The sequence below is a fragment of the Hemitrygon akajei genome, chromosome 10 (assembly GCF_048418815.1).
Source record: "Hemitrygon akajei chromosome 10, sHemAka1.3, whole genome shotgun sequence".
NCBI lineage: Eukaryota > Metazoa > Chordata > Chondrichthyes > Myliobatiformes > Dasyatidae > Hemitrygon > Hemitrygon akajei.
Window position 1 is genome coordinate 3,934,050 of NC_133133.1, and position 15,906 is coordinate 3,949,955.

At 44.4% G+C, this 15,906-nt stretch overlaps 1 protein-coding gene across 1 annotated transcript in view; it reads left to right on the top strand.

Moving 5' to 3' along the window:
- Positions 1 to 15,906, top strand: part of LOC140734152 (tripeptidyl-peptidase 2-like) — a 209,655-nt gene that overhangs the window by 16,356 nt on the left and 177,393 nt on the right. The window contains exons 3-5 of the mRNA XM_073057757.1: positions 4,950 to 5,045; positions 13,979 to 14,083; positions 14,755 to 14,879. Coding sequence (XP_072913858.1) covers positions 4,950 to 5,045; positions 13,979 to 14,083; positions 14,755 to 14,879 — 326 coding nt within the window. The remainder of the gene's footprint in view (positions 1 to 4,949; positions 5,046 to 13,978; positions 14,084 to 14,754; positions 14,880 to 15,906) is intronic.

Below are 15,906 nucleotides of genomic sequence, written 5' to 3' on the forward strand. Positions count from 1 at the left end.
ACTGCCTGCTGCACTTGCTCATTCACCTTCAGTGACTGATGAACAAGGACTCTTAGATCTCTTTATTTCTCCCTTACCTAACTTTACACCGTTCAGATAATAATCTGCCTTCCTGTTCTTACTCCCAAAGTGGATAACCTCACACTTATTCACATTAAACATCATCTGCCAAGTATCTGCCCACTCACCCAGCCTATCCAAGTCACCCTGAATTCTCCTAACATCCTCATCACATGTCATACTGCCACCCAGCTTAGTATCATCAGCAAATTTGCTGATGTTATTCTCAATGCCTTCATCTAAATCGTTGATGTAAATCGTAAACAGCTGTGGTCCCAATACCGAGCCCTGTGGCACCCCACTAGCCACCACCTGCCATTCCGAGAAACACCCATTCACCGCTACCCTTTGCTTTCTATCTGCCAACCAGTTTTCAATCCATGTCAATGTCTTCCCCCCAATGCCATGTGCTTTGATTTTACCCACCAATCTCCTATGTGGGACCTTATCAAATGCCTTCTGAAAATCGAGGTACACTACATCCACTGGATCTCCCTTGTCTAACTTCCTGGTTACATCCACGAAAAACTCCAATAGATTACCCTTGGTAAATCCATGCTGGCTCGGCCCAATCCTATCACTGCTATCTAGATATGCCACTATTTCATCTTTAATAATGGACTCTAACATCTTCCCCACTACTGATGTTAGGCTGACAGGTCGATAGTTCTCTGTTTTCTCCCTCCCTTCTTTCTTAAAAAGTGGGATAACATTAGCCATTCTCCAATCCTCAGGAACTGATCCTAAATCTAAGGAACATTGGAAAATGATTACCAATGCATCCACAATTTCCAGGGCCACCTCCTTTAGTACCCTAGGATGCAGACCATCTGGACCTGGGGATTTGTCAGCCTTCAGTCCCATCAGTCTACTCATCACCGTTTCCTTCCTAATGTCAATCTGTTTCATTTCCTCTGTTACCCTATGTCGTTGGCCCATCCATATATCTGGGAGATTGCCCTGTGTCTTCCTTAGTGAAGACAGATCTAAAGTACTTATTAAATTCTTCTGCCATTTCTCTGTTTCCCATAACAATTTCACCCAATTCATTCTTCAAGGGCCCAACATTGTTCTTAACTATCTTCTTTCTCTTCACATACCTAAAAAGGCTTTTGCTGTCCTCCTTTATATTCCTGGCTAGCTTGCGTTCGTACCTCATTTTTTCTCCACGTTTTCCCTTTTTAGTTAAGTTCTGTTGATTCTTAAAAATTTCCCAATCATCTGTCCTCCCACTCACCTTAGCTCTGTCATACTTCCTTTTTTTTAATGCTATGCAATCTCTGACTTCCTTTGCCAACCACTGTGGGCCCTTTCCCCCCTTTGAATCCTTCCTTCTCCGGGGGATGAACTGATTTTGCACCTTGTGCATTATTCCCAAGAATACCTGCCATTGCTGTTCCACTGTCTTTTCTGCTCGGATATCCGTCCAGTTGACTTTGGCCAGCTCCTCCCTCATGGCTCCATAGTCTCCTTTGTTCAACTGCAACACTGACACCTCCGAGCTGCCCTTATCCTTCTCAAATTGCAGATAAAAACTTATCATATTATGATCACTACCTCCTAATGGCTCCTTCAAGATCGCTTATCAAATCCTGTTCATTACACAACACTAAATCCAGAATAGCCTTGTCCCTCGTCGGCTCTCGTACAAGCTGTTCCAAAAATTCATCCCGTAGGCACTCTACAAACTCCCTATCCTGGGGTCCAGCACCAGCCTGATTCTCCCAGTTCACCTGCATGTTGAAATCCCCCATAACTACTGCGACATTACCTTTGCCACATGCCAATGTTAACTCCCTATTCAACTTGCACCCAATATCCATGCTACTGTTTGGTGGCCTGTAGACAACACCCATTAGGGTCCTTTTGCCCTTACTGTTCCTCAGTTCTATCCACACAGACTCCACTTCTCCTGATCCTATGTCCCCCCTTGCAAAGGACTGAATCTCATTCCTCACCAACAGGGCCACCCCCCCCCCCCCCCCCGCCCACATTTCTGTCCCTATGATAGCACTTATACCCTTGTACATTCATTTCCCAGGTCTGATCTCCCTGTAGCCATGTCTCCGTTATCCCAACAACATCATAGTTACCCATTCGCACCTGAGCTTCAAGCTCATCCGCCTTATTTCTGACATTTCATGCATTCAGATACTGAATTTTTAGCCCATTTCTCCTCTCTCTGTTTGAAACGCTGCCTATTGTGCTTAACCCAGCTCCCCGAACTCCCATCGGACTATACGCCCCTAGAATTTTGTTGTCCTTCCTAAATTTACTTATTCTTTCTGCACATTTAACTCCATGTTCCGTCAGACCATCCCTCTGTACATGTGTCCTCCTTATCACTTGTTCCGCCTCACCTTTCTCTACTACACACTTAATATTCTGGAACCGTGTAGTCCCCACCTGTCCTTTATTCTTCATCTCGCTATCCTCTCTCACATTCTGGATCCCTGCCCCTTGCAAATTTAGTTTAAACCCCCCCTCCCCCCCAAGAAGCACTAGCAAACTTTCCTGCAAGAATGTTAGTACCGCTCCAGTTCAGGTGTAAACCGTCCCTTCGGAACAGATCCCACCTTCCCTGGAACAAAGCCCAATTATCTAAAAACCTGAAGCCCTCCCTCCTGCACCATCCTCTCAGCCACGTATTAATCTGTATAATCTTTCTGTTCCTTGCCTCACTCGCACGTGGCACAGGTAGCAATCCTGAGATTGTTACCCTGGAGGTCCTGTTCTTCAGCTTCACACTTAACTCCCTGAACTCCCTACGCAGGACCCCCTCACTCATCCTACCCACGTCGTTGGTCCCTACATGGACCACAACATCTGGATTCTTGCCCTCCCTCTCGAGAATAACCTGCACCCGATCTGAGATGTCTCGGACCCGGCACCAGGGAAGCAACATACCATCCGAGACTCCCGATCTTCTCCACAAAATCTCCTATCCGCCCCCCTGACTATAGAATCCCCTATCACTACCGCTCTCTTCTCTTCCCTCCTCCCCTTCCTAGTCGAGGGTCCAACCTCAATGCCAGAGACAGGACCACTGCAACTTGTTCCTGGTAGGTCATCCCCACCAACAGTATCCAGAACGGTATACTTATTGTTGATGGGAACGGCCACAGGGGTGCTCTGCTCTCTCTGTCTGCCCCCCCGCCTCTCTTGACTGTCACCCATTTGCCTACCTCCTGACTTTTCGGTGTGACTACCTCCCAATAACTCTTATCTATCTCTACCTCTGCCTTCCGAATGACCCATAGTTCATCCAGCTCCTGCTCCAATTCCCTAACTCGGTCTGATAGGAGCTGCAGCTGGATGCACCTATTGCAGGTGTGGTCATCAGGGACAACTGTGTTGACCCTGACCTCCCACATACTGCATACGGAGCACACCACTGCTCTAACTGTCTCCCCCATTACCTGATCCCAGATTAGTCAGAATAAATGAAAAAAGAACCTACTGACCGTACCTTTTTTACTTCAGCAAGCACGTACTCAGGCTCACTGCTTTCCTCTCACCGAAGTCCCCTTGCACCGAAGCCCGCTGAGCCAAAGCCCAGCACTCTGCTCCCACGCACTCTGCTGCCCGCCTGATGCTGCCCGCTCCTGAAAGTGGGCCTCCTTTTAAATCCCGCGCTCACCGCTGACGTCACCCGCGCCTGCGCAGTTTTACCTTCCTCCTCAGGTACTGTCCAGGTAGGTCCGACGGTCTTGGCCTACCTACAACGGCTGATCCTCCGATCCTCCAATCTCCAGTCGTCTGTCGACCTCGAGCACTCCTTACTCCCGCTCCGCTGCCCGCACCGGCACTGGATAGTCAGAGGCTTTTTCCCAGGGCTGAAATGGCTAGCATGAGAGGGCACAGTTTTAAGGTGCTTGGAAGTAGTGGCAGAGGGGATGTTGGGGTTAAGTTTTTTACGCAGAGACTGGTGAGTGTCTGGAATAGTCTGCTGGCAATGGTAGTGGAGGTAGATACAATAGGGATTTTTAAGAGAGTCCTGGATAGATACATGGAGCTTAGAAAAATAGGGGGCTATTGGTAACCCTAGGTAATTACTAAAGTACATGTTCAGCACAGCATTGTGGGCCGAAGGGCCTGTATTGTGCTGTTGATTTTCTATGTTTCTATGCTTAAATTATTATGTGATTTTTTTTATCAGTTTGCTTATTGCTCTGCAGGATGTATAGGAATTTGATTTATGTTTGGAATTGTAGAGTGGTTAAATTGCTCTGCTGGTAGTATAGTAACTTACGTTTGGAATTGTACAGTTTGAATTTCCTGTTGTTTCATTCTGTGTCACCCAACCTGCGCTCAATAAAATTAAACTGTAGTTCAGGCATCTCTATTGAATCTGCACCCAGATGTCAGATCGTGCTGTTTGGTGATGGTTTTCGCAAGTTGAATTTTCAAAATTTTATGCCTTTATGGTTTGAGACTCCTCAAGATCTGAAAAATGCCGAAGGAATATATTTTTAATTTTAATTCTCAATTAATTTTTCTTATTTCACATTTTCAAATCTTATGCATTTGGTGTATGATGGTGCATTTGGAAACAGACTGAAGTTGAGTAGTTAGTGTGGTAAATTCTAGATTAAATGTGCAGTGTTCTGCAGAATTTCTTGCCATCTTCCAGTATGAAAGAACAATGTATCATAGTTTGTTGTGGTAGGGTTTTTGTGTACAGCTTGCTGAAGAATCAAGTTCGCTTATTGTCATTCAACTGTACATATGTATATAGCTAAACAAAACAATGTTCCTCAGGAACCAAGGTGCAAAACACACTGCATATATCACATACAAAAATAGTATTAACAGATAATAAGTAAAAGTTGTGGAATGCTTTGTGTTCTTTAGTTTTTGCGCTGACTACTGTTTATCTTTTGATTTAGATACCATCAGACTGGATCAACCCTTCGGGGAGATACCACGTTGGTATCAAGAATGCTTTTGATTTCTATCCTGTGCCACTCAAGGAACGAATTCAGGTATGAAGACTAGATTCCCCAAATACAGTCTGGATAGCAGAACGCATCTCTGCAGCAAATTTTGCAAATAGACCAGTTGAGTCAGCTGTCAAGGGAGATACTTACTCAGGGTTTCAGTTCCAGAAGTTGTTCACTGGGAGCTGGATTGGACTGTTGGGAAAGTGGAGTATTTGGAACATATTCTTCTCTTGCTTTTATTATGGAAAATAGAGAACAACTTACATTTATATGCTTGTAGCATCACAAGGTGTTTCATAGAACTAACACGCACAAAATGCTGGAGGAACTCAGCAGGTTGAGCAGCATCTATGGAGAAGAATAAACAATCACCATCTTGGGCCAAAACATTGATTGCTTATTCCTCTTCATAGATTCTGTATGACCTGCTGAGTTCCTCCAGTGTTTGTGTTTGTTCCTCTGGATTTTCAGCATCTGCAGAGTCTCGTTTGTTTCACAGGAATGTTTGCAATGGAGTTTGATATCAGCCTGTATGGACTAATTGTCAGGATAGGGTAGTCAAAAGGACCAGAGGAATGCAGGCATGTTAGGACGTGGGGATCTATAATGCTGCATGCAATCCAGCATGTGTGTATATTACTTGTAATATTCCTCGTCCATGTATGGTGTGAGCCTCTCAAAACAGTAGCAGTCCTTCACTAGGGTTGAGGTCACCTTCAGCAATATTAAATAGTCATTACTACATGGAGTCTCATGTTGAGGACCTGCGTCAGGTGTAAAATACTTGCTCTTTGCAACCATATGAGTGCAAACCCATTCAAACCTGACAACTAATCCATCAGTTATCTGCTTTCATTGTATCCCCGATCCAAACCCTAATGTGTTTACCCTATCCAAACCCTAATCTAATTCGGAACAAGAAGGCAGCGGGAAAGCACCTAAGGATTTCCAGCGGGAAGACATTTTGAGTTATCGTCGGGGGAAGAGAGAGGCCAGACTGCGCAGGTGCGTGACATCAGCCAGTTGAGCGTGAACAGTTTAAAAAGGGCAAGAAATCTGCAGAAGCTTTTGATTCGGAACAAGAAGGCAGCGGGAGAGCACCTAAGGATTTCCAGCGGGAAGACATTTCGAGTTCTCAGGGGAAGAGAGAGGCCAGACTACGCAGGCGTGTGATGTCAGCCAGTTGAGTGTGAACAGTTTAAAAAGAAGGCAGCCATATCCAGCGGGCAATGTTAGCAGCGGGCAGTGGAGTGAGAGGCAGCAGAGTGAAAGGGTTTTGGCTCCACGGGCTTCGGCGGTAATGGGAAGAGGTGAGGCAGTTGTTGATTGCAAAAGGAGGTAGTATGTGTGTGAGGCCAGTTTTCTGTGGTCGGTGTCAGACGTGGGAGGTCCTGGAGTCTCCCGGCATCCCGGACGGCCACATCTGCACCTGGTGCATTGAGATGCAACTCCTAAGGGACCGTGTTAGGGAACTGGAGCTGCAGCTTGATGACCTTCGTCTGGTCAGGGAGAGTGAGGAGGTGATAGGGAGGAGCTACTGACAGGTGGTCACTCCGGGACCATGGGAGACAGAGAAATAGGTCACAGTCAGGAGAGGGAAGGGGAAGAGTCAGGTACTAGGGAGTACCCCTGTGGCTGTACCCCTTGACAATAAGTACTCCTGTTTGAGTACTGTTGGGGGGGACAGCCTACCTGGGGGAAGCGACAGTGGCCGTGCCTCTGGCACAGAGTCTGGTCCTGTGGCTCAGAAGGGTAGGGAAAGGAAGAGGAAGGCAGTAGTGATAGGGGACTCTATAGTCAGGGGGTCTGACAGGTGATTCTGTGGACGCAGGAAAGAAACTCGGATGGTAGTTTGCCTCCCAGGTGCCAGGGTCTGGGATATTTCTGATCGCGTCCAAGATATCCTGCGGTGGGAGGGAGAACAGCCAGAGGTCGTGGTACATACTAGTGCCAATGACATAGGAAAAGGGAAGAGGTCCTGAAAGAAGACTACAGGGATTTAGGAAGGCAGTTGAGAAGAAGGACCGCAAAGGTAGTAATCTTGGGATTATTGCCTGTGCCACGCGACAATGAGAATAGGAATAGAATGAGGTGGAGGATAAATGCGTGGCTGACGGTTTGGGGCAGGGGGCAGGGATGCAGATTTCTGGATCATTGGGACCTCTTTTGGGGTGGGTGTGACCTGTACAAAAAGGACGGGTAGCACTTGAGTCCCAGGGGGCCAATATTCTGGTGGACAGGTTTGATAGAGCTGTTGGGGAGGGTTTAAACTAGTTTGGCAGGGGGGTGGGAATCAGAATGTGAGTGCAAGGATTAAGGAAGAAGGACAAGGGCATGATGCTAAGAGTTCGGAGTTGATGAGAAAGGACAGGCAGGGGACAGAACATAATTGTAGCCAGTTAAAGGGGTTGAAATGTGTCTATTTCAATGTTAGGAGTATTAGGAACAAGGAGGATGAACTTAGAGCATGGATCAGTACGTGGAACTACGATGTTGTGGCCGTTACTGAAACTTGGTTGGAGGAAGGGCAGGATTGGATGATGCAGGTCCCGGGGTTCAGGTGTTTTAAAAGGAATAGGATGGGGGGTAGAATAAATAAAAGGCAACACCATAGAACACTACAGCACAGTACAGGCCCTTCAGCCCTCCATGTTGTGCCGACCCATATAATCCTTTAAAAAAAATATTAAACCCACACTACCCCATAACCCTCCATTTTTCTTTCATCCATGTGCCTGTCCAAGAGTCTCTTAAATGCCCCTAATGTTTTAGCCTCCACCACCATCCCTGGCAAGTCATTCCAGGCACTTACAACCCTCTGTGTAAAAAAAAAAAACACTTACCCCCTGATGTCTCCCCTAAACTTCCCTCCCTTAATTTTGTACATATGCCCTCTGGTGTTTGCTATTGGTGCCCTGGGAAACAGGTACTGACTATCCACCCTATCTATGCCTCTCATAATCTTGTATACCTCTATCAAGTCCCCTCTCATTCTTCTACGCTCCAAAGAGAAAAGTCCCAGCTCTGCTAACCTTGCTTCATATGACTTGTTCTCCAAACCAGGCAACATCCTGGTAAATCTCCTCCACACCCTCTCCATAGCTTCCACATCCTTCCTATAATGAGGTGACCAGAATTGAACACAATACTCTTTAAGTGCGGTCTCACCAGAGATTTGTAGAGTTGCAACGTGACCTCTCTACTCTTGAACTCAATCCCCCTGTTAATGAAGCCTAGCATCCCATAAGCATTCTTAACTACCCTATCAACCTGTGCAGCGACCTTGAGGGATGTATGGATTTGAACCCCAAGGTCCCTTTGTTCATCCACACTCTTAAGTAACTGACCATTAATCTTATACTCAGTCTTCTTGTTTGTCCTTCCAAAATGCATCACCTCACACTTGTCCGGGTTGAACTCCATCTGCCATTTTTCTGCCCAACTCTGCAGCCTGTCTATATCCTCTTGTAACCTTCGACAACCTACAGCTCCATCCACAACTCCTCCAATCTTCGTGTCATCCGCAAACTTACTCACCAATCCTTCCACCTCTACATCCAGGTTATTTATAAAAATCACAAATAGCAGGGGTCCCAGGAGAGGTCCCTGCAGCACTCCACAGTTATTGATATTAACTTGAGAATGCCCTTCTGCTAGAGTCAGAGCAGCGTAGATCCACCATTTCGATGCTTGCAATTGATGGTGAAGCGAGATTGAGGAAGACTGGCCAATATCAATGAACTTTAGAGGATAGTTTTGACATTTTCCCGGGGGGAAATGACTAATATGAGGAGGCATAATTTTCAGGTGCTTGGAAGAAAGTTATGTCTGAGGTAGGGCTTTTACATAAAGAGTGGTGAGTGCATGGAATTTTCTGCCAGCGATGGTGGCAAAGGCAGTTACATTAGGGACATTTATGAGACTCTAATTACGCACATGGCCATGTTTCTGTGCTTTCATTTTCTATGAGTATGATTCTATGGATGAAAATGAAAAATGGAGGGCTATGGTTAGACTGATCTTAATGTAAGTTAAATTGTCGGCACAATATCATAGGCCAAAGGGCCTTTGCAATGCTGAACTCTTCAGTGTTAAATGGCAAGAAGGATTTGGTGTGCTAATTCGTTAGAGGTGGAAGGTTAACATTCTTGTTGAGCAAGCAAGTAGGAAGGCAGTTAGACAATCCACCTTAATTTCAAGTAAAGTGAGACTGAAGTGATTTACGGAGGTTTTATTTTCTATTCTATATGTGGTTTTGGTCTTCCAACTAGAGAATACTTCTGGAGTCAGTGCAGTGTAGGTCCACCATGTTGATTCTTGTAATGGGGTGGTGAAGAGACATTGAAGATGGCTGGCCAATATCAATTTAGAAGGTGACTTTTATCCAAGTTCAATTGTCATTCAACCATACATAGAATACAACCAGCACAGAAACAGTCCTTCAGCCCACCGAGTCAGTGACAAAAGCATTTAAGCTGCCTATTCCCACTCCCACTGATCTTCACCAGGATCATAACCCTCCATATCCCTACTATCCATGTACCTATCCAAACTTCTCTTAAACATTGAAATCGAGCTTGCACACACTCTTGTGCTGGCAGCTCACTCCACACTCTCATAACCCTTTGAGTGAATAAGTTTTTCCTCATGGTTCCCTTAAACTTCTCACGTGTCAACCTTAACCCACGATCTCTGGTTGTAGTTCCACCCAACCTCAGTGGGAAAACCTTGCATTTACCATATCTATACTCCAAATAATTTTGTATACCTCTGTCATATCTCCTCTCAATCTTCTATGTTCTAAAGCATACAGTCCTAACCTATTCAATCTTTCCTCCAGACCCAGCAGCATTCTTGTAAATTTTTCCTGCACTCTTTCAACCTTGTTCACATCTTTCCTGTAGGTGACAAAAACTGCACAGTCTACTCCAAATTAGGTCTCATCAATGTCTTGTTCTACTTCAATATAATATCCCCTCTTCTGTACTCAGTATATTGACTCATGAAGACCAATGTGCCAAAAGCTTTCTTTATGATCCTATCCACATTTGACACCACTTTCAATGAATTATGGACCTGTTTTCTTAGATCCCTTGATCGACCACACTCCTCAGTGTCCTACCATTCACTGTGTGAGTCCTGCTCTGGTTGGTCCTACCGAAATGCAAAACCTCGCATTTATCTGCATTAAATTCCATCTTTCATTTTCAGCCCACTTTTCCAGCTCTGCAAGCCATAATACCCTTCCTCACTGTCCACTACATGTCTAATCTTGGTGTCATCCACAAATTTGCTGATCCAATTAACCTCATTATCATGCAGGTCATTGATATTAATGACAAACAACAAAGGACCCAGCCACGATTTCTGCGAGTCCACCATTAGTCACAGGCCACTCTGGATTCTCCCACAAAGCCAATGTCTAATCCTTTTTACTACCTCATCCTGAATGCCAAGTGACTGAAACTTCTTGAATGTCCTCTTATGTGGGACTTTGTCAAATGCATTACTAAAGTCCATGGAGACAACATCCACTGCCTTGCCTTCATCCACTTTCCTGGTAACTCTCTTGAAAAATTCTATAAGATTATTTAGACATGACCTACCATGCACGAAGCCATGTTGACTATCCTTAATCAGTCCATGTCTCTCCAAACATAGTATATCCAACCCCTTAGAATGCGATCAAATAACTTTCAACAGCTGATGTCAGACTGGTCTACAATTTCCTGGTTTCTTTGAGCCTTTTTTAAACAGTGGAACAACATTGGCTATCCTCCAATCCTTTAGTACCTCTCCTGTGGCTAAGGATATTATAAATATCTCTGCTAGGGTCCCAGCAATTTCTGCACTTGCGTCCCTTAGGGTCTGAGGGATCACCTTGTCACGCCCTGGGGATATTGTCCATCCTGAATTACATCAGGGTAGCAAACACCCCTGTAATCTGTACAGGGTCCATGAAGTTGATGCTGCTTTGCCTCACTTCGGTAGACTCTGTGTCCGTCTCCTGAGTAAATACAGATGCAAAGAATTCATTTAAGATCTTTCTCATCTGCTTTGACTCCACACATTACCAATCTAGACTTCCAGAAGACCAATTTTGTCCCTTGCAATCCTTTTGCTCTTAACATACCTGTAGAATACCTAGGGATTCTCCTTCATCTTGTCTGCTAGAGCAACTTCATGCCTTCTTTTAACCTTCCTGATTTTCTTGTGTTCTCTTGCATTTCTTTAACTCCTTAAGTACCTCATTTGCTCCTACTGGCCTGTACTTGCTATGTACCTCCTTTTTCTCTTAACCAGGGCTTCAATAGCTCTTGAAAACCAAGGTTCCCTACACTTTTTAACTTTACCTTTTATTCTGACAGGCACATACAAGCTTTGTGTTATCAAAATTTCAGTTTTGAAGCCTTCCCACTTGCCAAGTACACCTTTGCCAGAAAACAGCCTGTCCCAATCCACATTTGCCAGATCATTTCTGATGCCATCCTCTGGGAACAAGGTGTAAAATACAGTGCCAACAGTTATGCACAGCACAAAGTACATATAGCACATATAATTACAGTAGCTCCCCTGCCGTCAGTCTTGCCAGTGAACTGGACTTGTAGTATTCTACATTACCAATGTCTAACAAGGTCTTACAATCACAGAAGCGCATCCAAGACAATCATTTGCACCATTTTTGGACTACCCACTGCCTCCACCTTCATAGAACCCAACAAATCCAGCTTCACTGCTATCAAGCAACTTGTTGATGTTGATGGGGTAGACCTTCATTACATGTTCTTAATATCCAGTAGTCTCTTGCAATTGTAAAAAAAATAAGTGGGAGGCGAAGGGCGGGCAAGGAGATGAGGTGAGAGAGGGAAATGGGATGGGAGCTAGTGAAGGGGGGGGATGTGGGGGCATTACTGGAAGTTTTAGAATTCGATGTTCGTGCCATCAGGTTGAAGACTACCCAAATGGAATACAAGGTGTTGTTTCTCCAACTTAAGTGTGGCTTCATCACGACAATGGAGGAGGCTGTGGATGGACATTTCGGAATGGGAAGTGGAATTAAAATAGGTGGCCACTGGGAGATCCCGTTTGATCACAATATACAGGAGCCACATCAGGAGCACCAAACACAGTAAATGACCCCAACAGACTCACAGGTGAAGTGTCGCCTCACCTGGAAAGACTGTTTAGGGCCCTGAATGGTGGTGAGGGAGGAGGTGTAGGGGCAGGTGTAACACTTGTTCCGCTTGCAAGGGTAAGTGCCAGGAGGGAGATCAGTGGGACGAATGGGCAAGGGAGACGTGTAGAGAGCAACCTCTGTAGAAAGCAGAAATTGAGGGGGAGGGAAAGATGTGCTTGGTGGTGGGATCCCGTTGGAGGTGGTGGAAGTTTCAGAGAATTATGTGCTGGATGCGGAGGCTGGTGGGGTGGTAGGTGAGGATAAGAGGAACCCTATCCCTGGTAGGGTGGCGGGAGGATGGGGTTCTCCCACATGAGGCCTGCAAAATAATGATGCCCAGGAAACTGAACGTTGAAACAGTGCTAACTGTAGAGACGATTAATGGGTGGAGAGGAGACACATTTCTCCTAAAGGTGAGAAGCATCTCTGTGGTTTTGAGGCTTTTTGTTCCAAGTTGTGATTGTACCAGGACACAAACTAGTTTACTTCCTGCTGGTACTTGGATTAATCATCTCTGGTGATGAGACAAATTAAGGGCCGCATCACCCAGAACATGTCCTCTTCTCATTGCTACCATTGAGGAGGTACAGGAGCCTGAAGACACAGTGAATCAAGAACAGCTTCTTTCCCTCCTCTGTGAGATTTCTGAATGGACAATGTCCCCACATACAATATCTCACTAATTTTTTCTCTCCCTTTTTGCACTACTTATTTAAATTTAGTTTATATGAAAGAGAGAGAGAGAGATTTCTTATTGTAATTATATTTTTTTTATTAAATATTGCAATGTATTGCAGTGGGCAAACAACAAATTTTGATACATATCCCAGTGATTTAAACCTGATTCTGATTGGTCCAATGACAGTGGTGTCATCCTCAGACTTAATCACTTGTGTAATTATACATAGGTATCATTTCATTAAGACTGTTAATGAATCTTAAGGCTAGAAATTATGAAATAATTATGTATTTGGCCAGTCTGTTTTTTGCACATCTAGTTGGTATTACAAGCTTTGTTTTTATACACCAACAATATTTAAGCATTGTCCGAGAGTCATAGAACACCGTAGAACAGAAATAGCCCCTTCTGCCCATCCAGTCCATACTGAACTATTGTTTTGCCGAGACCTATTGACTTGCACTGGGCCATAGCCCTCCATATCTCTCCCGTCCATGTACCTACCCAAATCTCTCTTAAGTGTTAAAATCGACCCTCTATCCACCACTTCCACTGGCAGCTTGTTCCACACTCTCACCACCTTCTGAGTGAAATAGTTCTCCCTACGTCTCACTTAAACTTTTCACCTTTCACTGTTAACCCATGGCCTCTAGTTCTAGTCTTGCTCACTGTCAGTGAAAAAAGCCAGTTTGCACTTACCCTATCTATACCTCTCATAATTTTGTATACCTCTTTTACAAATTTCCACTTATTCTTCTACATTCTAGGGCGTAAAGTCTTAACCTATTCAACCTTTCCCTATAATTCAACAACATTGCAAACTTTCTCTGCACTCTTTCAGTCTTGTTTACATCTTTCCTGTAGGTACATGACCAAAACTGGACGCAAACTAGTTCTAAACTATATCTTTCTTCCCAATGGCATAGGACTTAGTTTGTGGAGTCATAGTCATAGAAAAGTACAGCACAGAAACAGGCCCTTCAGCCCATCTAGTCTGTGCCAAACCATATAAGCTGCCTAGTCCCATCAACCTGCACCGAAGGAACATGCATATTTTTCCCCTGATGCTTTTGTTCTTTCCTGCCCTAATTTTGTACCTTTGCTCACCTTTGCAAACAGCAAGAGAGACGGGAGAAGCGATGGGATCCCCTTCATCGTGTGGCTGTGGCAGAAGCACACCGAAGGCTGACGGAATTCAACAAAAACACCGCAACTCTATCTCAGGTAGGGTCAACGACTGTAGACCCCTCAGGGCTGCCACATAAGTTGATGGGTGGTTAAGAAGGCATATGAAGTGTTGGCCTTCAGTAGTCGGAGGGTTGAGTTCAAGTGCCGTGAGGTAATGTTGCAGCTCTGTAAAGCTCTAGTCGGACCACACTCAGAGTATTGTGTTTGGTTCTGGTCACCTTGTAATAGGAAAGATGTGTAATCTTTAGAGAGGGTGCAGAAGAGATTTAGAAAAGGAAAGTACAGTGGATTCCAGTTAACTGAGCCATCATTAATTGGGGCAGCTGCTTATTTGGAATAACTTAAAAAAACAAAAACTAATCGAGAAAATAGTTGGGATTCCTTTTGTTTATTTGGGACATGATGCTGCTTTTTTGGGGCAGGAGACTATTTTCAAACAGTTTTTAACTAATGTCAAACTATACACTTCAGTAGTTGTTAGGCCTTACACCATGCTTAGAATGAGCAGTTTTTAAATAGCGTCAGTTGTATGTGGCTATGTGCGTGTTTCTGTTTGTTTATTTCTGCCCTGAGCTTGACTACGTTGGTGAAAAGTCTTCAGTCTCTTCCACGACAGGGGTCTTTTACCCTGACGTCATTCCAGAGGGGAGGGGATTGTTTTGCAATTTGAGTGCTAACATCTCACCTTGGAATTGGACTTTCAACAGGAAGAGAAGTTGCTCCAGGAAGACCTTCAGTGCCAAATTGATCAGTTGGATATACAAGAGAAGAAATATTCTGACCTTGGACCTGTGTATGACTGCTTGGTTTGGCATGATGGAGAGAGCTGGAGGTGAATTCATTTTACGTCATTTCCGATGCTAGGTCATTAGACCTTTGCATGTTTTATTTGACATCATACAATTCTGACAGTTACAACCAAGTTCTGTAGAACAATTTGCATTTCCCAATATTGAAATTATGCCTTATTTGAAATTCTGATTAAATATTTATTTTAAGTAATGACTCAGAGCACATTTTTTAATAAAACCTAATTACAATAACTTATCTAATTATTATGAGAAGTTGACTTGAGGCAAAGGAAGTTCAAGTAATTGCAGCAACATATCTTCAGAAGTTGTGTCCCAGTTCTGAAAGAGATTACCAAATTTAAGTGAACTTTGTGATTGAATTGTTTGGGCCATGAGACATAGGTGCAGAATGAGGCCATTTAGCCCTTTGAGTCTGCTCCGGAATTTCCCACATGGCTGATTTGTTATCCCTCTCAACCCCATTCACCTGCCTTCTTCCTGTAACCTTTGACAGTCAAGAAACTCTTGACCTTCACTTTAAATATACCCTATGACTTGGCCTCCACAGCCATCTGTGGCAATGAATATCACAGATTCATCAGTACTGTGTGTGTATGTGTGTATACATATTATATTTACGCAGTACTGTACGCTAACCTTACTTATGGCTTACTCCAGATTCACCCTGTGTTTACATGAGACGGTGGTGTTAATGACAATATCCTGAATGCCTAGTGAAAAGTCAGTTTTGATGTAAATAGACAACTGGGACTGCCTGTCTGGGAAACACAGTCAACATGGATGAGTTAGGCTGAAGGACCTGTTTTCATAAGGCCATAAGACATGAGAGCAGAATTGGGTCATTTAGCCTATCGAGTCTGCTTTGCCATTCAGTCATGGCTGATGTTTTATTTTCTCTCCTCAGCTTCACCCCCTGACCTTCTCCCTGTAACCTTTGATGCCATGTCCGATCAAGAGCCTATCAAGCTCTGCCTTAAATATGCCCAACAACCTGGCCTCCACAGCTGCCTGTGGCAATAAATTCCACAACTTCACCACCCTCTGGCT